At 40.2% G+C, this 24,657-nt stretch overlaps 1 protein-coding gene across 9 annotated transcripts in view; it reads right to left on the reverse strand.

Annotated features, from left to right (window-relative positions):
- dmd (dystrophin) overlaps positions 1 to 24,657 on the reverse strand; it is a 1,998,855-nt gene that overhangs the window by 1,394,767 nt on the left and 579,431 nt on the right. For all 9 annotated transcript variants that reach the window (XM_063050913.1, XM_063050911.1, XM_063050907.1 and 6 more), the window contains exon 6: positions 20,021 to 20,193. In XM_063050913.1, the coding sequence (XP_062906983.1) occupies positions 20,021 to 20,169 (149 nt within the window). In that variant the 5' untranslated portion in view covers positions 20,170 to 20,193. The remainder of the gene's footprint in view (positions 1 to 20,020; positions 20,194 to 24,657) is intronic.

The raw sequence follows: 24,657 nt of genomic DNA on the forward strand, positions 1-24,657 counted from the left end.
AAATTATTACTCAGATATTAAACAACACTTCTCCCTGCTTAGCTATAAACTCCAACTCAATGCAGAATGTATTTCAACTTGTATACATACTGTAAATATACAGTATACTATATAATACAACTACTATATGGACACCCACAGCAAAGTAAATTTTAAATTGTCCCATTCAGGCCAAAGGATTTAATCACTGTGGAGGATTTCTTACTCTTGACATGGGAGGTCACTCTGCTCCGATTTATTGCTGTGAAAACAATCTCGGGTTCTGGGGCCTCCACTGTGGTAGTTGGAGTTTGCTCTGGGGCTGCAGGAAGTGGTTCTGACAGCTTTGGATGCTTTCCTTCTCCTTTTCTCAGCTTTTCTTTCTGGATCCACTTCAGTCCTTGATTCTCTCTCAGTCCCAGCTTCATTCTCTCTCGTTTCCACTCTTTTCCTTCTTCCTAGGAAGTATATCTTAACCTGGGGTAAATATATATAGTTCACCGGACTATTCTCTTATTTATCCCTCTTTTGTTCCATTTTTGATCTGATCTCTCCCCTGTTGGTTTCTTCATCTGCAACATCATCTGACAAATCCTCCTTTCAAATCTCCATTGACTCCTTTCTTTTTGGTCTTCCATTCATCCAGCTGGGCCTTTGGTCTTTGTATCTACTTTTGCAAGTAGCATTTTGCACGCCACTTGAAGTTCATACAATAAGCTTAATGCACACAGAGTAGATTCTGCTTCTTTATACTCACAAAAGACGCATGCTTGCAACTTTCCTAAAGCTCCTTGAACTCCCTTCTAACTTAAAACTAAGCCACATTTCGCAAGCAACTGCCTGATTAACATATCAGAAGCTTTCTCAGATACGTTGCCTACAAAAACTGTTGTAGTCAGACCACTGCTTTCGTCACTTTCATGATTTCCCTAAGCAGCATGTTCTTTCCGTGGTCCAATTACTTTCTAACCAAGGCACAGAGATTGGCACCAACATCTGCTTGCCCTCTGTTGGCCTCAGGTTTGCCCAAAACTTCACACCACTGTTACGTTTTCTAACTCCAAAACATAAAAACTAACTGAAAGGAAAACAAAAGAGCCAGAATTGCAAGTCTAACTTTATTTTTCACTTTAAGTAAGGTTCACATGTATCACGTATTGGTGTGATGACGTACGCCATCTACGTACTTTTACATATAACCCACAATGCATCATTTAAACAAACAAGAATGCATAATTAAATAATATATTTACAATATTACTCGAATATTACTTAAACAGAGACACTTTCTCCCTCATTAGGAAGAGAGAGAGTCTGTGGTATGTCAAATACCAAGTGAACAAGTAGTCTTTAGGGTACTGCAAAGTCTGTGTCTTTGCTGTTGCTTTGCTCACGCCTGAGTGCTCGGTGGTGGTGCCAATGCTTCTTTTTGCCGGTGGAGGGAGGGGGAATTGTTGCTTGCTGCTGCTTATGTGCAGGAGGGAGGGGAGCTGGGGGGCATTTTTCAGTTCTAACATTTAACTATCATTCATCCCAAGGGGCACTTCTCTGTTTTTGTGGATGGTTGTGAAGAAAAAGCATTTCAGGGTGTATATTGTATACGTAAGGGGTTTCTTCTTTTATGTTACTGATAAGGCTAATAAAAATGGCTTTATGTTAGAATAAAATGGATTCTTTGTTATGTTAACTGCTGAGAAAGTGCTTCACTATAGCAGCTTGTTTGGGTAATAATTACTGATAGAGAGTATTGTATTCATTTGCTAACCAATTGGGATAGATGTTATCCTTTCTTGTGTGTCTGTAAGCTATTGTTTTCGCAGGCTTTGGGGCAGAAGGCGCGATGGGGACAGACAGAGGAGACGTGATGCTGTAAGCTGGGCGATGGAATGGATCCCGAGCAGGAGTCCGAGGCCCAGGGTTTTCGGGAGGAGAACCGAAGAGGAAAGACTTGCTGGACGCGCTGTGGCCGGCCACCGTGGTTGGTCCCAGGCGGCGGGTTGAGGGGGTCGGAGGAGATCACATGGTGGAAAGAAGACCCTGTTCATTGAGCTCCAACGGCTGTGCACAAAGTGGTTGAACTCTGATAAGTTTGGTGCCCTTTATTTTCCTTTTATATTGTATCTCTATTAATTACATAGTTGCAGTAAGATCTATAAATTGTACTCTGTAAATCGCACATGGTGTACTGTCTGCTATTTGGCGTGGTGGAGTACATCACACAGCATCTACACAAACTCGATTACGGAGTTTGGAAGGGCTGAAGGCTGTTCCCCCTAAATGGAAGCGAGCTGAGTGAGCCTGAGGCTTATCAGGGGGCTACATATACATTTCTCTGACATTAAATGTACCTTTGAGATTTTAAATACACCAACAGAAAACACCATTGAAAGTGGCTTCATTGTAGTAGTCTTCATCTCAGCTGAAGAATCCTTTCATTGTTCCTGGTGATTATCCTTGTCTGCACATTCTCTCTGGCAACAGTGACAATGATATGGTTCAGGAGGTGTCAAAGACCTGCTGTTCTACAATATAGTGCTGGCAGTAACCTTTGAGCTTCTAGAGAAAATTATTGTGATTTTTACGTTAGCTCTGGAACCAACAGAATTGTTTACATGTGCAATCAATAGCACAGATTTCCTGGCGTTTTTTGTAGTTGAAACTGGCCTGCTGCCATACCAATACTGGATGATTCCAGCAAAGACTAAGCAATCCCAAGGTGAGTAAAACAAAATTTAACAGACGATATTTCTGTTAATGAAATATCATTTCAAAACACCTGCCCATGATAAGAACCATCAATTTGCAAGCAAATGGGATTATTGTTAATGGGCAAAAAAGATCAGCATGCACATGGTGGGTCAAAGGGCTGTTCCAGTGCTGTACAACTCTGTATCACCTGACTGGTGAGGAGACAGTGACCTCAAAAGAGAATGAGACAGTGAATACGTGTGGATGCAGCCATGCAAGCCCAACCATCCAACCGACCAACCAACATACATTTGCAGAAGTAAAGGCCCAAAGGCTAAGTTGTACTTCAACCTGACAGCTTTGGACTCCAGGACCTGGAACCTATTTGGGCTGAAAAATGCTGAAGTGGACCTCAAGAACTGCCAAGCCTGCTTCAGAAAGAGTGTCCCAAATTACAGCAGCACCAGCTTAATCCAAGTCTTAAAGCAGCGACTGGATGTTATCGACAGCACCATAAGTGCCCAGACACTTCCAAACACGGATGCATCAGCCCCAGCAAGTGAAATGGGTGAGTTTGCTCATCACCCTGCTATTGTGACTGAATTGCAAAGATCATAAAAATACTCAACGTCAAACAAAAATTTCCATGTTTTTCCAATCCATTTTCTGACTACAATGCACACTACAAGGCTGACAAGGGAAGTTAAAGCCATCAGTGTTCATGGTGGAAGACACAAGTAGTAGGCTGGAAGTTCGAGAGTGCCAAGGAGCAAAAGTACGTGCAGTTGCACGTGGAGATGCACGTGGAAAGTATGTAGAGATGGTGTTTGGGAAACTGAAAGGTCTGAAGGTCACCTGGACCAGATGGACTACACTCCAGGGTTCTAAAAGAGGGAGCTGAAGAGATTGTGGAGGCAGTAGTAACGATCTTTCAAGTATCAAGAAAGTCTGGCATGGTTCAGGAGGACTGGAAAATTGCAAATAACACTCCACTCTTCAAGAAGGGAGGGACGCTGAAGGAAGGAAATTATAGACTGGTTAATCTGACCTCAATCGTTGGGAAGGTGTTGGAGTTGATTGTTAAGGATACAGTTTTGGATACTTGGAGGCATGTGACAAAATAGGCCAAAGTCAGCATGGTTTCTTTGCCTGACAAATCTGTTGGAATTCTTTGAAGAAATAACAAGCAGGATAGAGAATTGGTGGATGTTGTGTACTTAGATTCTCAGAAGGTCTTTGACAAGATGCCACACATGAGGCTGCTAATCAAGCTACAAGCCCATGATATTCAGGAAAAATACTAGCATGGATAGAGTATTGGCCGATTGGGAGGAGGCAAAGAGTGAGCATAAAGGGATCCTTTTTGGATTGGCTGGCAACAACTAGAGGTGTTACACAGGGGGTCTGTGTTGTGACCACTTATTTGTACACTGTATATCAAAGATTTTGATGACGAAATTGATAGCTTTTTGGCCAAGTTTACAGACAATATGAAGATACGAGGGATGATTGATAAGTTCGTGGCCTAAGGTAGAAGGAGTCAATTTTAGAAAACCTAGCACATTTATTTTTCCTACATTTACACACTTAGTCCAGCGGTCGTGAAGCATACAGATCCCTTCTTTGTAGAAGTCAGCATCTTGGACCTCCAGAGAGTGGTCTAAAGTAGAAGGAGATGAGGAGAAACTTCAAACTTTCTGCATTTTCACTCAAAGAGTTGAACTGCACGTGCATGTAACGAGAGCTGTATAACTCATCTCCTTCTATCTTAGGCCACAAACTTATCAACCACCCCTGCTGTGGACCACCTGGAGGTCCAAGACGCTCTCGTTACATGCACATGTAGTTCAACTCTTTGAGTGATTATGCAGAAAGTTTGAAGTTAATAACGCATCTCCTACCTTAGGCCACGAACTTATCAATCACCCCTGCTGTGGTCCACTTCTACAAGGAAGGGATCCGTATGCTCCACAACCACTGGACTAAGTGTGGACATGTAGGAGGGGATTGTGCTAAAAAATAAATGTGCTAGGTTTTCTAAAATTGATGCCTTCTACCTTAGGCCACGAACTTATCAATCACCCCTCGTACAGTGCCTATAAAAAGTATTCACCTCCTTGGAAGTTTTCGTGTCTTATTGTTTTACAACATTGAATTACAATGATTTAATTCTGCTTTTTAACTGCTGATCAACAAAAGTCTCTTTCACATCAAAGTGAAAGCAGATCTCTACAAAGTGATCTACAGTAATTACAAATATGAAACACAAAATAATTGACTGCATAAGTGTACACCCCCCTTTAAAATAACACACCAAGTCATCACTGGTGCAGCTAATTAGTTTTAGAAGTCACATAATTAGTTAAACAGAAATCACCGCGTGCAGTCAAGGTGTTTCAAATAAGTGTAGTAAAAATACACCTGTATTTGGAAGGTTCAACTGCTGGTGATTCAGTAAACTGGCAAAAACTATACCAAAAAGACAAAAGCATACTCCAAGCAACTTCACAAAAAGGTTTTTGAAAAGCACAAGTCAGGAAATGGATACAAGAAAATGTTTAAGTCACTGAATATCGCTTGGAGTACAGTAAGTCCTCCATCAAGAAATGGAAAGAATATGGCACAGCTGTAAATCTACCTAGAGCTAGCCATCCTCAAAAACTGAGCGACTGCAAGAAGGAGATGAGTGAGGGAGGCCAGCAAGAGACCTATGACAACTCTGGAGGAGTTACAAGTTTCAGTGGCTGAGATGGGAGAGATATAACTTTTGTTCGGGTGATTCACCAGTTGCAGCTTTATGGGAGAGTGGCAAAGAGAACAGCACTGTTGAAAAAAACTCAGATGAAATTTTGGCTAGAGTTTGCTAGAAGACATGTGGGAGACTCTGAAGTAGGCTATAAGGAGCTTCTATAGTCTGATGAAACCAAAATTGTGTATTTTGGCTATCAGACTAAACGCTATGTTTGGCATTAGCCAAACACTGCATATCACCAAAAACATACAAACCCTTCAATAAAGCATGGTAGTGGCTGCATCACTGGAAGGCTTGTGAAGGTAGAGGGTAAAAGGAATGCAGCAAAATACAGGGAAATCCTGGAGGAAAACCTGAAAACAAGCTACAAGAGAAATGTGACTTGGGAGAAGATTTGCTTTCCAGCAAGACAATGACCCCAAGCATAAAGCCAAAGCTACACAGGAATGGCTCAAGAAAAACAATGTTAATGTCCTGGAGTGGCCAAGTCAGAGTACAGACCTCAATCCAGTTGAGAATTTGTGGCTGGACTTGAAAAGGGCTGTTCCCTCATGATCCCCATGCAATCTGATAGAGCTTGAGCAGTTTTGTAAAGAACAATGGAGAAAATTACAGTACCCAGGTGTGCAAAGCTGAAAGAAGACCTATCCACACAGACTTAAGGCTGTATTTACTGCCAAAGGTGCATGTACTAAATGCTGACTCGAAGAGGGTGATTACTTATGCAATCAATTATTTTGAGTTTTCATCACAATAATGATGCTCATTGATGGTTCACTGAGGTTTGTTGCCTTCCCAAAAATATGTGTATTTGATCATGTGAGGTGTTAAAATCTGTAAAAAGTTTAAATAGAATCTCAAAGCCACCTCAAGGTAGTTGAAATGGCAATGGTGTGTAGGGTATGAGGATGAGTTTATAAGTGACAACAATTTCTCTCCAAGGGAGTGGGGGTGGGGGGCTTCTTCTACAGAATTAAAGTAGTCCAGTTCCCCACAACCCAGTGAACTCAAACATACACAATCAAAGGAAGTATTAGTAATTCAGACCCTCAAACTTCTCTGCTGTTAACTAGATTCGTGGCTAACCTTTGATTTCAGTGACACTCTCTACAGAAATTCCATGCACTTTAGTTCCCTTAACATCCAAGAATCTACTGCTCTCCGTTGAATATACTTAGCCCAAAAGTCTCCACAGTTGTTTTTGGTGGAGAAATATTCAGATTCACCACACTATAGTGGAGGATATTTATAATCTTTTTAGCCCTCTATAGCAGATACTTTACTTTTACAGACATCGCACCCTGCAAAAACTCATTTCAGGGAGGTAGCACCCCCGCCCCCCACAACCCCATATCACCTCCCCCCTCCCACCCCCGGTCGACCTCCAAAGGTGTATGTAATACTTTGTTAAGTGATTTTGTCTAATCTGTAAACCAAGTTGGGTATATGCAGAAAATGTGACATTAAAATATGTACTTATATCATATTATCATGTTTATTCTATTACAACTTTAAGCAAGTCTACAGGGAGTTTGGCCTCATCACGTAGGACATCAATTGAGTAGCTCCTTAGCAGCTAGCCAGCTAGTTTAAATAACATTAGCTATGCTAATGAACAAATGACACCTGTTAAATTCACCTCAACATGTCTTTTGCATTTTAACCCAACGTGGGCAATAGAATATTCACTGTTGCAAACAGTGCAGCGAGCAACACTCATTTTTGAAGTTGACTGTAAAGTCTGCCCACAGAGAAAACTGAGAGGTCTACTTAGCACGAAGAGAGACCAATCAGGATATTCGCTCTCGTTCTCCCTCTCACTCTCAAAAAAAAATCGATTTCCAGGATATTGTATATAATTTCTGGGCGTCGGGGAGCTGCTATCAATATGCGGGAGACTCCTGGAACTTCTGGGAGAGGTGGGATGGCTGCTTTTAGACTGTGACCCCTACCTCTAGGCATTCTTCCATGTACTGAGAATTTTGTGGGTTTTAAATGGATCACCTCTCATTCTTCTAAACACAAGAGTACAAGCCGAAACAAGCAATCTGTCCACAGAGAACAAATCCCTGACCTCAGAAATCAATGCTGTTAACTTTGCTGCACTCCTACCACAAATATATCCCGTTGTTAAGACCAGAGATGCATACAATATTACAGAGCAGAATAAAATTGGAAAGAGACATCCCTGTTCTTGGACGCCAGTGCTCTTACCATTGTAGGATAACAGACCATTAGGTTTCTAAACTCAGTGCTGTTCCTCCATGTTAACTTTCAGTGAGTCACATACATGAACAACCAAATTCCTCTGAATACATACACATTTCAATTTTTCATCATTTTAAAAATACACTCCTTTTAATTTTTCAATGAAAGTGGATAACCTCACATTTTCCCCCATGTATTTCGTTCAATTGCCTATTCAGTTAGCCTGCCCATACTTCTCTGGTTCTTCTCTGCATCCACTTCACAATACACAGTTCACCTATTTTAGCATCATCAGCAACCATGGATAAACTACACTTCGCCTCTTCACTCAAATCTATCATATAAAGTGTAAACCAGCTGGAGCCTTTACAACATCGCAATGATCACAGATCATAGATCATACAAAGATGCCCCAGTAAGTCTTGTTCTCTTTTCTGTGTCCATTAACAAACCTCAGTTCACAATAGTATATTAAATCACTCCCATGCATTCTAACTTTCTCGTTTAACCTCTTGTCTGGCAACTGATTGCAGGTCATTCATAAATCCAGACATACCACATTTACTGCTTCCCAATCTCCTACTTACAGCCTATCTAACAGATTTACCAAACGCATTTTTCCTCTCATGTGTTCATTCTCGACTTTGTGCAATCCCCTGTTTTCGAAGTGCTGTGCTATGACTTACTTCACAACAAATTCTACTTACTCCCCCAATGACTGGTCAGGCTAAATGGTATCAAGTGCTCAGTTTTCTCTCTCTATCTCAGACATCCAACCCTGCAAAAACTCATTTCAGGGAGGTAGCACCATCAATTTGCGGGAGACTCCCGGAACTTCCGGGAGAGGTGGGCTGTCTACAATCGAGTGGCTCCTTAGCAGCTAGCCAGCTAGTTTAAATAACGTTAGCTATGCTGATGAACGAATAACACCTGTTAAACTCACCTCAACATGTCTTTTACAGTCTTAACCCACCATGGGCAATAGAAAAGTCATTGTTGCAAACAGTGCAGCGAGCAACACTGTCATAATTTTTGACCCCTATTAGGCAGGGGTACACTTTAGTGTAGTCTGGGGTGACGTACGTTTTATATTTTCGATTTTTGGAACACTCTGCCATGGCGCACTCTCTCTCTCTCGTTCTCAAAAAAAAAATTAGTTTCCAGGATATTGTATTTAATTTGCAGGCATCAGGGAGCCGCTATCAATATGCGGGAGACTCCCGGAACTTCCGGGAGAAGTGGGATGTCTGATACCTTAAATATACAAAAAACTAAGAAAATAGGAGTTCTCTATAACCTTCAATTCTTCAATATTTATCTCCACCTTAAATATATATAACGATGTGATCTTCAACACCCCTGAAGGCAGAAAATTCCAGAGATCCGCAGCACTCCTCACACGGCAGTCATTCACAATTTAAATGAATGACTGCTTATGTCGTAGCTATGTCTCCTTCATGATTCTTAAACCATGGGATTACAATTGCTACATTGCAGTCTGTAGCATTTGTTTAGGATGCTATGCAATTTTGGAAAGTAACAACTAGTGCATCTATGACCGACATGGTCTCTTCTTCAAATCTTTAGGGTACTTATTGCCCTTCAGTCTCATTAGCTTCTCTAGTACAATTCTCTTTTTTGCAAGAATGTCAATATCCTTCAGCTCTTCATTTACTGCAGACCTATTTTTGCTTGAAGGCTTTCTGTGCTGCCTTCTACGAAAACAGACACAAAATATATATATTTTTGCAACTTCTTTAATCTTCAGCATAATTTCTCCTGTCTCAGATGACGAGGGATCCATATAAATATTTGCTAATCTATTCCTTTTTACATATCTGTGGGAGCTTTGGCAGACTATTTGCATGATTCTTACGAGAGTACTCTTGTATTCTACATAACCTTTCTTTATAATGCCTTGTTTTTTTTTGAAACCTGAAATCCTCTACCCTTTTCAATGAAATGCTAAGCCTTTTTACTTTGATCAAATACCTTCTATCACAGGGACAACACAGTTACACAACAGTTAGTAATGCTGCTCCACAGCTCCAGGGACTCTTGTTCAGTCCTGATTACTTGTTATTGTGTGGAGTTTGCATATTTTTCCTGTCACTGCATGGATTTCCCTTGGAGGCTCTGGCTTCTTCCCAAACATTATACACCACATATTGCCCCTCCGTAATTGGCAGGCCGCAGAAATAGAGGGAACATAACCCCTTCTAATAGAACGTAGAACATTACAGCAGAGTGCAGGCTCTTTGGCCTACAAAGTTGTTAAAATTTGAGAGAGAAAAGATTAAATTAGAATTGCAGGGGAGGGATGGGAACAGATTGTGGAAACATGTTGTTAAGGCCTCAGACAATGACAGGAATCAAAAGACTGAGCATGGTGCAACTAATGTTCTGAGTTGCGTAATTTCACTGCAAGTGGCACAGTAGGAGAGGCTGAGGAGCTCAGGGCATGGATTAACAAATGGAATTATGATATTGTAAAAATTAATGAGACTTAGTTGCAGGAGGGGTCGGACTGGCAGCTCAATATTCCAAGTTTCCATTGTTTTAGACATGAGAGAGTGGGAAGGATTAAAGGGGGGCAGGTAGATGTACCAGTTGGGGAAAATGTCCTAAGACCATTAAGACATGGGGGGGGGGGCAGAGTTAGGCCATTCAGCCCATTGAGTCTGCTCCACCATTCCATCATGGCTGATCCCAGATCCCACTCAACCCCATACACCTGCCTTCTCGCCATATCCTTTGATGCCCTGACCGTTCAGGAAGTGATTAACTTCTGCCTTAAACATACCCACTGACTTGGCCTCCACCACAGCCTATGGCAGAGCATTCCAGAAACTGAAAGAGTACAGAGAAAATTTTCAAGGATGTTGCCGGGACCAGAGGACCTGAGTTATAAGGAAACATCAAATAGGTTTGGACTTTATTCCCTAGAATGTAGAAAATTGAGGGCAAATTTGATTGAGGCATGCAAAATTATGAGGGATATAAATAGGGTAATTACAAGTAGGCTTTTTCCACTGAGGTTGTGTAAGACTACAACTAGAGGTCATGGGTTAAGGGTGAAAGGTGAAATGATTAAGGGAAACTTCTTCATTTAATGAATGGTGAGTGTGTGGAACAAGCTGCCAGCACAAGTAGTGGATGCAATTTTGATTTCAACATTTAAAAGAACTTTGGGATAGGTACATGGATGGGATGGGTATGGAGGACAATAGTCTAGGTGCAGGTCAATGGGAGAAGGCAGTTTAAATGTTTCAGCATTGGCTAGATGGGTCAAAGGGCCTTTTTCTGTGCTGTTGTTTTCTATGACAGTTATAAAGAAAATAAACAACTGGCAGAAATGGGGATGCTGGAAGTATTCTGTGCACTAGCAAAATTTCAAAAGAACAAAACGTCATCTTTTGACTCGCCATCAGCATGACTAACATTATTATTACAGTATTTTATCGTATAAGTTACATTTCCATTGGATTTGTGCCTCAAGGGCATATAAACGTGCTGTAAATGTTATATAACCATCATATAACTGTTAATCATTGTTTGTTTACCATAATAAATGTCAATGCATTTCCAAATCGACAATATCCATTCACATCTTACATTTTCATAGATTGTTTTGTTCAGATCTGAACTAAATCATTTCCAATTTTTAATTAAATTCTATCATAGTATGATCATTATTCCCTAAAGACATCTTATCTTGAAGATAAATTAACTTTTTTCACTTAACAACATCAGATCTATAAAATAACCTCTTATCTTCCTCATTCTTCAGCTTACTCATGTACAAAACCATTTCATGAATTTCACCTCTACACTGATACTGCTAGTTTGGTTTGCCCCATCTACATATGGAGAAAGGTCATGACTACTCTAACGCCTTCCTGCATCTGCTTTCTATTTTCCAACTTATAACATACCACTGCTCTTGAGATCCAATAATTCTGCTCTTGGCAACTCCTTGACACTTTACAGCACCCAAACTGCTTCTATTCCTTTGTCTTCCTGGCTATCAGCTTTTCTCTCTACTTACTTAATTTATTTTTTTTTGTATTTTTACAGGTCCCTCCCTGCAATTCCATTTTTTCTTGAAGTAGCATTGTGAAATATTAAGTTGCCGACTCTGGACACTTTGTACCAATGCTCCATGATAGATGTTCAAATGAGACCAATTTATTTTTACTTGTGGCAGTAAATCAGTTGCTTTGCTTTAAGTGGTGCATTCACTTAGACAGTTTTCAGTTTGGTCTTTTTTTACTGCTTTCCCTTCTTCCGACTCTACTTGCAGTTAAATTCTTATTTTTATGTGCTGCCTCCCTTCGAGAAAGGCTCTGGATATTAACATCAATTTGGTTACACTACACAAAATTTATACCCTTTCTCTACCCAGTTATCATGCTGCCAGATTGCTGACTCCTCCTTTCACTCCTTGATGACTTTGCCTAACCTCATCTCACACATCCCCTTTCTTTTCCTTGCAGCTCCCAGCTGCTCCTTCTGCCATGTGTCATCTGGCTTGGGAAATGACCAGACTGTCAATCAAAGTGCAGGTTAAAAGTACTGCGGAAAATCTTGAAAAGACTTCCTGGAGTTGATCTTGAAGTGGTGCAGAGAATGAAGAGGAAACATGCATTTCGATGCAGAATGCATCATCCCTTTGAACCCTATTGCAACACATAGAACACACCTCTCATTCTCTCCCTCCCTATCTCTCTAGATATCACAAAGCCCCCGAGTTTCTAAGTAACTCCATGGTTCCCTGATACATGGCGTGGAATCGTTGGACCAAATATTCATGTTTGTTCCATAAATTCTTCTAAACAATTTCTGGCCTACTTCTGATTCACCTTCAATCTTATTACAATATCATAACTTGTGCTACTTACTGTCAATAAATGTTATGAGTCACTTATAATTTTATCAGCAAATACAAATACTTGGGCAAATATGCAAGCTCAGGAAAGGTTACCTAAACTATAACAATGCAAATAAATTGAATCCCCTGACTGTACACAATTATACAAATGATCCTCATTGTTAAATATCCAGCAGCTATGACAACTGTTTTGCTCAAGAAAATAAGATGATGAACTACATGGCAGTGATGCCCAAAAGAAGAGCATGAATTAATATTCATTTGCTTTCCCTGTAAATACTGCCTGCAGAATACTCGAAACTACACTCACAGATTCAACACATCACCCTTATACTTTACAGAATAGCTTGAAACCTGTAATGTTGAACAAAAGGTACTCAGAAATTTCCCATCTATCCCTCCAGAAGTTGTTTCTTCCTTTCTGGGAGAATTTGGAACCGTCATTAAGATTTCCTCAAGACCACTTTTGCTGCCCTTCACACAATTTTAGTGCTAAGAACTGTACAGTATGCAGGGAGGGGGAATAAACAGTGTCCATAATTCAATGCGATGAAGGGAAACTCAGCACCACAGCACGATGTTGCATGAAAATGTTACCTTGCCGCACAACAGGAATTCAACTTGAACCGTAATGGTCTAGGAATCTCAATACATGATGAGAGAAACTAACTGAACTATTGAGAGAGCTGGTTGCTTAATAGCAGATTTCTGGTTAAATAAGTCTTGAATCACCCGTAATGGCATTGGTTTCTTAAATGAACAAACCCCAACTGCCTACAATTGGTCAATACCCCTCCATTTTCTAATGTTCGTAGGCATGTCCCCCAGCCAGCAAGCTTCAGGCACCTAACGTGTCCTGTTTAAAACAAAAATCTTGCCTCATAACTCTCCGTCAAACTCTCACCTCAAACCTATCCCCTCCAGTTTTTGTTGTTTCCAGCCCAGGAGGAAAAAAACTCCTATCTACTCTCTCATAACTTGATATATTTTTATCAGATTACATTTCAGCCTTCAATGCTCCAGCGAAAGCAATCTAAGTTTCCACAAACATTTTTTTATGGCTCATACTATTTAATCCCAACAACATGCCAAGTCTGAGAATCCAGGGACAAGAACTGGAGGCCTACCTTGGGGTTAGAAGTCTGCCTGAGTGCATGGGAGGGATGGGAAAGAGGCTTGTTTTGCTGTTGATATCTGCTTGGCGTTTGCTGCTTGTGTTGTTCTGTGTAACATTGTTGGGTGTGCTATACTGGCACCTGAATGTGTGACGATACTTGTAGTCTGCCCCCCCCCACATCCTTAGACATGTTGGTTGTTAACATAAACAGTGTATTTCACTGCATCTTTTGATGTACACGTGACAAATAAATCTGAATCCTGCCGAACATCTTCTGCACCTTCTCCAAAGCCCGCATATTCAGTCCTGCAATGCAGTGATCAGAAGTGCACATAACACTCCAAATGTGTTCCAACCAAAGTTTTGCACAACTGCAATACGACTGCCTGATGCTGATATTCAATGTCCCAACTGATGATGGTTGGCATATTGTATTTCACTTCTACCACTTGTCCACTTGTGATGCCACTTTCAGGAACCTATGGACTTCCATTTGACAAGATCCTGCCGTAGATCAGTGCCCCCAGGGATCCTGCCATTTAGTATTGACTTTCCAACCACATTTGACATTTCTAAGTGAAATATCACACATTTGTCTGGACCAAACTCCATCTTCCATTTCTCTACCTGTATTCCAACAGATCTCTATCTTGCTGTGGCTTTTAACAATCTTCCTCACAATCAACAGCCTTGCCATTTTCAGACCATGAGACCATAAGAAATAGGAGCATAATTAGGCCATTTGGCCCATTGACTCTGCTTCACCATTTTATCATGGCTGATTCATTTTTCCTCTCAGCCCCAATCTCCCCCCTTTGCCCTGACCAATCAAGAATCTATCAACCTCTCCCTTAAATATGCGTAAAGACTTGGCCTCCACAGCTGCCTGGGGCAATGAATTCCACAGATTCACCACTCTCAGGCTAAAGAATTTCCTTCTCATCTCTATTGTAAAAGAACACCCTTCTATTCTTAGGCTGTGCCCTCAGGTCTTGGACTCTCCCATCATCGGAAATATCCTCTCCGCATCCGCTCAGTCAAGGTCTTCCACCAGTTGATAGGTTTCAATTAAATCACACCTCATTCTTCTGAATTCCAATGAGTACAGGCCCAGAGCTACCAAACCATCAAAAGCTAGCTGATCATGGAGCATATGAAAGCCTTTCTCCCTGCTACACTGTACCCCTTCCAGTTTGCTTATTGCTCAAATCGATCCACTGATGATGCATAGCCTCTGCCCTCCACTCTGTCCTGTCCCACCTAGAAAATGGGGTCTCATATGCCAGACTGCTGTTGACAGACTTCACTTCAGCCTTCAACACCATCATACCCCAGAAACTAGCAGGGAAACTGTCCTTGATGGGTCTCAACACCTCCCTCCGCAATTGCATACTGGACTTATTACAGTAAAGCCACAGTCAGTCCGCTTGGGCAGCAATTTCTCTTGTCCCATTACGCTGAGCACTGGCAATCACCAAAGCTGTGTGCTCAGCCCACCGCTGTTCACACTGATGACTCATGGCTGTGTCGCAGGATCCAGCTCAAAACATGTCATCAGGTTTGCGGATGACACAACAGTGGTTGGCCTTATAAAGAACAAAGTTCTTGGGAGTTCACATCACGGATGACTTCACCTGGTCCCTTAATATCACCTCCCTGAACAAGAAGGCACAGCAACACCTCCACTTCCTAAGATGATTGAGGCAAGCAAGGGTCCCACACCTCCCATCTTAACTCAGTTTTACAGGAACACCACTGAGAGCATCCTGACAAGTTGCATCGCAATCTGGTATGGGAGCATTCGAGCATCACACCACAAGTCCATACAAAGGACTGTGAGAACAGCTGAGAGCATCACAGGGGTCTCCCAACCATCCATCAGGGACATTTATCAGGAGTGCAGCATACACAGAGCCCATACTATTATTAAGGATCCCACCCATCCATCCAGCATCCTCTTTGACTTTCTACCATCCGGCAGGAGACTACGATGCAGAAAAACAAGGTGGTCAGGATGAGAAACAGTTTCTTCCATTAGACTTCTGAACTCCTAGCCGTGTCATATTCGAAGTGCCTCTGTTAATCTGTTCCATACCTTACAATATTTAATATTAATGTACTTTAGTTTGTTATTTATGTGTGATTCACCTGTAGATTTTATCTTTACCTTCATAAGGTATTGTACGTTATGTGCTTTACACCCTGGTTCGAAGAAATGTTGTCTCATATCTATATACATTATATACGCTGTATACATGTATGTAGTTAAATGACAATAAACTTCACTTGTCTTGTCTTCATATGACAAGTCGTTTAATCCTGGAATCATTTTTGTGAACCTCCTTTAAACCCTCTCCAGTTTCAGCACAATGTTTCCAAGATAAGGGGCCCAAAACTGCTCACAATACTGCAAGTAAGGCCGCACCAGTGCTTTATAAAGTCTCAACACATGACTTTTGTGCCATCTGCAAAGTTACCAACCAACCTAGTTCCAATTTTATCAAAGTCATTTATACTTATCACAAGCAACAGAGTTCCCAGCAATAACACCTGAGGAACATCACTGATCATGAACCTCCAGTCAGAATAACACTCCTCCATCACTACTCTGCATCTACTAAAACCAAACTAATTTTGAATCCAACGTAGTGGATCCCATGTGAATTGATCTCCTGGATTATCCTACCATCAGGTACTTTGTTGAATGCTTTCCTGAATTTCATGAAGACAACAACGACTGCCTTATCTTCATCTACCATCTTTGCCACTTATTGGGGGAAAAAAACCTCTAATAAGTCTGTAAGACATAACCTCCTCTACACAACGCCAAGCTGACTACTCAAAGTCCATGGTTTTCTAAATGTGTGTGAAACACCCCGGTTTCCTTGCCTGCGTAAGTCTAGGGAAGACAACCTCTAGCCCCGCCAAACTCGTGAGATTGAGGCGTGCTCAATCCCACCCCAAGCCCCGGTTTGTGTGGACAGAGCTGCTGAATGAAATACCTACAGCATAACAGTAAAGATGTGAACCAGGGCATTACATGTGTAAATCATATCCTGAAGAATTTTCTCGAATAACTTCCCTACGACTAATTCAAAGTTTACCAGCCTACAATTTCCTAAATAATCATTATTGCCTTTTTTAAAAAAGGAACAACATTGACTGTTTGCTAGTCATCTGGCACTACTTCTATGGCTGAAGAGGAGACAAAGATCTTTGTCAAGGCCCCAACAATCTCCTCCTTTGCTTTCCATCAGTAGATGGGGACATCCACATGAATGTTTTTCAAGTGACCTAATATCTCTTTTCTCTTGATATCAGTACATCCCTCCCTAACCTCAGGGGAACAAATAGTGATATATATAGTATGTACTTTGATAATAAATTTCCTTTGAATTTTGTAATCTCTCTCTCTCTATCCTCAATGTCCTCCTAATTAAATACTTATGCCGAGTATCTCTTTGCTACCTCACCCATTTCCTTTGTCTTTAATGTCCCTACCCTAGCTCTCCACTTGTTGGAGAACATATGTATAAAATGCCTTCAGATTTTTTTTAATTCAACTCACCAACAACATTTCATGCCCTCATTTAGCCTTCTGACCCTGCTTAAGCTCTTCCTTGCTTCCTTTATATTCCACAAGGGCCCTGTGCAATTTCAGCTTAATTATTTCAAGTGTGTGTATTTTTCACTATTCTTTTTGATTTCAAAATGAGCTGATAATTTTATATTTTTCATACGTCATAGATTTTTCCCCATGGTTGTCAATGTCAAATGCATTGAACCTTAGTGACAGGTTTGATAGCTTTGAGACAAAGTCTCATTGAATATCCAAGCTGTCCTGAGAGTGCACTCTTCCATTTACACAAGCAAGGCCCTCGTGTCACACTCTACTATATGGAACCTTGTGAAATAGCGGGAGGTGTTCTCCCAGAAGGTGCATGGAAAAAGCAGCATAATCCAACGTCAGAAAGAATACATTGGATTTCAGAGACAACAACCGATTGGCCTCATCATCTGAAATAGATAGTCACAGAGTGATACGACATGATAACAGGCTATTTGGCCCAACTTGTCTATGCTGACCTAGTTGTCGACTTGAGCTCATTTCCTTTGCCCATGTTCAGCTTATATCCCTCTCTGAACCTTTCTTACCCATGACTTGTAGTCAGGAGATGGCCGAAGTGTGGCCTCATCGCAACAGTGGAAACACTTCTGTTTCATCTTCATGACAAACTTTTGTTCTTTATCTCGTCTCCAACTGCCCCATAAACCTTTCAACTGGTTGACCTCTACAGATTATTCCCACAACAACCCCAGCATCAACCAATGAGATATTCCCCTTCTCCAACAGATCTCTCACACCCACTCTGCAAAAAAACTAACCTACTTTCTCTCCTTCCCTGTTTTGATGAAGGGTTTTTGACTGAAGCATTAACCCCATTAACCCCTATTTTTTTCCACAGATGTTAACTGGCCTGCTCAGCATCATATATTTCCAGCAACTGCAGTTTTTTGCTGATTCTCATCCCCTACTAAATAGTTGACATTAAATATACTCTATTTCCTCTGAGGCTTTGACATCCTTCTTACAAATGGTCAGGTTTTTCCAGCAGTGGCATCACAGTGTTTTATTGTGGAAGAGCCTGAGCTCCTCTCCTGTGTAAAACTAAAGCTCTGTCTGTCTCCAAGCAGTACTCTAAAACTAATGTATACATTTGTTTCCAACCTCCCTTTAACTGCCACGATCTCCAAGCACAGGCAAAAATAAGAGTTACCAGCAGTCATGGAAGGGTTGTTGGCAGTTGAAGGAATACAACTTATATACTTGATATATTGTGGATTTTTCAGACCAGAAGCGATCACTTGACTCAGGTAGAGCCAACAGGCTTATTTAATCAATCACCCAATGCAATATAAATGCCCATCATCATTTACTCTCATGTAGATCACTTGGCTAGAATAATCTGTTTCCAATGCAGAACGATAACATCACTGAGAAGACTCTTTGATTATTATACACCAAATATTTAAAGATTATTTTGATTTAGGTCACTTTTTTTTTTGCATGTGAGAAGTATTTCTACAGTAAATCTCCTGGTCAATCTGCCTTCAAGTGAACATTAAATCAAGATTGTCCACTGAGAACCTGTGAATTATCATGTCAGCTTCTGGATTTTGAATCAGCAAGAAATATCTTACAAGCATTTCAATGATTCCTTCCTGCTGGAAAGAAGCCCATAATGAACATTTTGAATGAGCAGTACCTTTTAGTTAGATCTCCTTTCAAATTCAGAAATAATGGTGCCACTTACAATGAACAGAGTCACTTTTTTGGGGTTAAATACAAAGCAGTTAATTTTGCATAATTATAATAAGCAACGTTTAAATACAAATGGACAATAGTCTGCGAGTTTAAATTGGCAATTATGGATTGTAATTTTCTGAAAGTCTCCAAAGTAATTCTAATGGAAGCTAGTTCCCGCTAATATATTCAATAAAATGAAGAGGCTTTTGTATATGAATCAGAAGCTTACACTGTTCTAAAATTCATTAAGGCCAAGATGTTAACCTCCTGCATGGTGCATGTGTGGGGTTCAATTCTGTCAATTCTTGCATTCATCTACAATTCTCAACACTCACGAGGGGTATTTCACATAATAAAGATTTATGTCATTAACAATACTGCAATTAACTTCAGGACTTGGTCTCTTCAATAAAACCGTTTGTAGGTGCTGCAATGCCACTATTCAGATGGGAAAGCTGCCCTCGAGGAAGGGAAGCTGTATCTCTTGGAGACAAAATTGAATTTTTCAGTGTAACAACATAAAAAGTTTTACAATGATCATGTTAGAAAAAAGATGGAAAACAATTGGGAAGAACTATAACAGTGTGGTAATAACCTCCTTGGTTTTTATCGCCTAACATTATCCCTGTCATTGTTTCAGTGTTAATGATTCTGTTTTGTCTTCTTCAGCCTACATTTGCCAATTAAACTGCAGGATCATGTTTTTTGAAAGATGCTCTTATGAAAGCTGGTTTCATTCAGGGAATTACATCTCATATTAACAGGGAACACTTCTTCTCTGCCTGAAAGGTGCAAGGTCCTATGATGGAGTCGTCTACAAAAGATTAGTGCTATTTTCAGCAGCTAGTGATAAGAGGTCTGCAAGCTTGCAGAAGCTTTTCCGATCTTATCCTCTTATTGTTGCTGAGTAAACCTCCTTTTCAGATCAGTGCCAGCTCTCGAGTTTCTTTATGCACCAAGAGATAAGCTCACTGTGACAGAAAACCTCATGGTATTCTTACTGATGTAAAGAAGATACAAAACCAAACTTTAACCCACAAGATGGGGAACTTGGGAAGATCCTTTCCTCTTTCTTACCTGTGACTGTGAATGAGGGCATTCAAGGCCAGGCCATCTGACCAGCTGGAGGTGAAATTGACGACATTAACTGGCTTGTAGTTACGGATGGATTGACGCACCCAGCTCAGCAGAATCTTCTCACTGTTAGTCTGCTGCAGATTGGCCATGATGCCTTTCAGAACATCTTTCACCTTAAACAGATGACACAGAGTCAGCCAGGGTGACAACTGGATTTATCCCTAATGCACAGCATCTCATGCACAAAACTGATTCTTATCCACCACATTCAGAACACTCCCATTCTTGCCACCACTACACCTAGCCTCACACTCCACCATCAGCAAATGTGCTTTGAGCAGTAATTTTATCCACTACTCCACACAATCTTTCAGCAGCAGTCCATGGCCTGTTCCACACACTTCTGTTTCATCTTCTTTGGTGAATGAGATAAAACATGATGAATGGGGATAGCATTAAACACTGCTCTATTTGGTAGGGAGGTACTTCATTAACATGGAATCCTAAAATCACAAAGGACAATAATAGGACAGTTAGTTGGTCATGACTGAACTTCATCTTTGGGAATGTTCTCTAATTAATCCCTTTCTCCCCACTCCCCAGAGCTTTCCACACTACATCCTTTCAAAGGTACAAATAATTTTCTTCCACGTGTTTCAACTGAACCCATTTCTGCTTTCTTTCCAGACACAGCATTCCAGGTCACAACATCTCATTGTGTAAAGATAAGGTTAGTCATATTACAGATGACTCTTCGTTTATCATCTTGGATCTCTAGACTTTTATTTACCAAATCTATCCCTTGGGGAAAAAATTCTGTGTTCTGCAACAGCCACCTGCAATTTATTCAAATATTCCCTGATACTCTTATGTTGAAGTGAGAAAAACAGCTTCTCCGATCTTTCCATTTAAGTTCCCCATTTCTGGAATGAACCTAATAAATCCACTCGCATCATATCATAAATGCTGATATGATTCCTTGTGCGTGAACACAACATATCAGCTGAGATTTAACCAGTGTTTGAAAGATTGAATGTAATCAACAAAAAAAACAAGAAACAAATTAAGAATTCACATGCAAATTTATAAACAATTGAACATTTTAATTGTTCATTTTCACCAACATATCCTTATACAAAATCCAGGGCTTTTCCTCCCACCCTCTCACTGGAGGCCCTGGAAAATTAAGATAATAAAGTCTCCTCTGTTAAATTTTACAATTTTGTACTTAATGTCCTGAAAGATTATTACACTGAACTGTATCTGAATGATAAGAGAGAGAGATGGGGGTGGGGAGAGCCAGTGGGGGGGAAGGGGAGGGAGCGAGGGGGGTAGATGGGGGAGAAGAGTCTTTCTAAAGTCCATGTTGACAACATCTACCTTCCTGCCCTCATCAATTCTTATGCACAAAATTATGCTGGCCAACTCTAATCAGTTTTTACCTTTCCAAATATAAACAATTTAATATCTCATGTCTTATTGTCACAATCTTGGCATCTTCACTTTGCAGGGTTTTGCGTTTCAATTTGAAATATTATATTCCTATTCTTCCTTCCACTTGAATCAGACCTTATTATTGTCACTACACCAGAGGCAATTTGTTCCTCCTTTTCTACCATTTTCTTAGACCTAGCTTTGTCCATTTATACACTTATAGTTCATATCTCTCTCAGGCAAATCTGTTCACTTGTCCTCCATCGGACTCATCCTATCCATAAACTTTAATTGATGTTAATGCCTTTGGCCTTTCCCAGTCTTTCGTAAACCTTGGTAATTCTCCTCAATGTTATTTGGTAGTGCCGATTTCAACCCACCCCACCCCCAAACCCATCCTCATCAAATTACTTAAAGCCCAATTTTCCTGTGAGGTCTAAACTTTTACCGCTATTGATGTGCAGTTGAGATTCATTCTGAACTGCCCTCTAAATTGACCAAGAACGAGCATCAAATGCTGCCTTGCCAACAATGACCACATTCTAATAGAAACAGCTCTTTTTTGGAGGAATCATTGGCCAGTGTTCCACTGTTGTCCCAGCTGGTTAATTTACTTCACTCTTAATCCATCAGCACAGGTGCACCACAAAGCTGTGGGCTTAACCTCCTGCTCTACTCGCTTTATACTTATGATGAGGCTAAGCTAGCTCTAGTGCCACATTTGTCATTGGACAATCAAAGGTAGCGACAAGTAAGCATAAAGGAGGGAGACTGAAAATCTGACTAAACTATTATAAAAGAATATAAACTAGATACGGACATTGCAATTCTTAAATGGTGTGCATATTACTCGGACTTTACGCCGAATAAACTGGATGCTAGATTTAAGGACTAGACAGCTAAAGGAATAACAGCTATTTGCAATATAATGAAAGAAGGAACACTGTTCAGTTTTGAAATGCTCAAAGAGAATCACTTATTAGAAAAACAAGACTTTTACCGGTATTTACAGATGCGACAGTATGTTAATGACACGGTTGAAAATGTGGCCAAGGCAGGTACATGTCTGATAGAGCTATTTAGAAAAGCATATAATTCAAACAACGGTAGTAGAATCATGTCAGGTGTGTATAAGGGTTTGTCAAATCTTAAAACACATTTGACTTCATACATTAAAACAAAATGGGAGAAGGAAGGAGGGATAATAATATCTGAGGAAGACTGGACAATAATATGGAGGTATCAATGGAAGTGTACCAGTTCACAGAAATGGAGGGAGTTCCTGTGAAAAAACTTGATAAGGTATTTTATTACACCCTCTCAGAAACCCCATTATGATAGTAACCCCCCTGTTTGCTGGAGAAATTGTGGAGATCAAGGTGCAACCATTGTCATGTTTTCTGTGAATGCCCCGTTATCAAAGACTATTGGAGTGGGATACACAATGCCCTACAATACATCTTTAAATGTGACATACCCTTAGAGAGTAAGACCATATATTTTGGGTCTATACCTCAAGAATGGTTGAAGAGAGATAAATATTTAATGAATGTACTGCTGGTGGCTGGTAAAAAGACCCTTACCAGGAAATGGTTATCATAGGAGAGCCCAACTTTAAATGTATGGATGGAAATTACAATGGACATTTACGAAATGGAGAAGATAACAGCATCTGTTAATCATAAGTTGGAACAATTTTATTCATACTGGAAAAATGGTTTAACTACAAAACACCTCATAGCCCTGATTTTATTCTCACAAGTCAATGAATATGTTGTAAAAAAAAATCACTCCCTACTCTGTACATAGTTTTCTTCTTTCAATTGTTCTTTTTTTTTCTGCTTTCTATAGGTGTATACCTCAGATAAATATTATGTGGAGATCTGAGACAAATATGATTATATGATATATATATATATATATATATATATATATATATACATACACACACACATACATACATATATATACACACACACACAGTATCTGAAATACATCTTATGGATATGTTTCTTGAATGATAAAATTCAATAAAAAATAAATTACCAAAAAAAAAAGAAAACCTGACTGAATGTTGCCACGACAACCACCTCTTAATGTCAGCAAGACCAAGGAGCTGATTATTGACTTCAGGAGGAGGAAACCAGAGGTCCATGAGTCAGTAATCATCAGAGGATCAGAAGTGAAGTGGAAAAGGTCAGCAATTTAAAATTCCTCACTGTTATCATTTCAGAAGATCTGTCCTGGGTCCAGCACAAAAATGCAATTGAGAAGAAAATATGGCAGCGCCTCTATTTTCTTAAAGGTTTGTGAAGATTCTAAAGCTTTGACAAACTTCTATAGAAGTGAGGTGGAGAGTATATAGACAGGTTGCATCATGGCCTGGCATGGAAACACCAATTCTACTGGAATGGAAAATCTTACAAACAGTGGTGGATACGGTCCAGTCCATCATAGGTAAAGCCCTCCCAACCATGAGCACATCTACACAGAGTGCTATTGCAGGAAAGCAGCATCTGTCATCATGCCCTCTCCCTCCCCACCCCATCAACCATCCAGACCATGCTCTCATCTTGCTGCTGCCATCAGAAAGAAAGTAAAGGAGTCTCAGGATTCATGCCATCAGTTTTAGGATTACCCTCAACCATCAGGCTCTTGCACCAGGTATAACCTTCACTAACCCCATTGTCAAACTGTTCTCACAACCTATGGACTCACTCCCAATGACTCTTCATCTCAAGATCTTGATATTATTGCTTATTTACCTATTATAATTATTTCCTTGTTCTTTTCTTCTGTGTTTGCACAGTTTGTTGTCTTCTGCAAATTGGTTGTTGGTTCCTCGTGCTGGCTGTAATCTTTCATTGATTCTACAGTATTATGTTTTTTGGATTTACTATGAATGCATGCAAGAAAACGAATCTTACAGTTGTACTGTATATGGTGAAATATATGTACTTGGATAATAATTTTACTTTGAATGTTTTGATATTCTGTGAAAGGAAAATATAACGATCAAATTCATTTTAATACCATCATCAAGTTTACTTTTGGTATGGAGTCTCAGGGAAGAAAAAGACTAATACTTTAAGTGAAAGTGAAAACGAAGTCAATTATCGACTGCTTTGCTGCCCATGTGTTAGGGATAAGATTACGTGTGTGCAAATGATTCAGGACATCAAATCACCATTTCCATTTAGCCC

This window comes from Mobula hypostoma, chromosome 6, assembly GCF_963921235.1.
Source record: "Mobula hypostoma chromosome 6, sMobHyp1.1, whole genome shotgun sequence".
NCBI lineage: Eukaryota > Metazoa > Chordata > Chondrichthyes > Myliobatiformes > Myliobatidae > Mobula > Mobula hypostoma.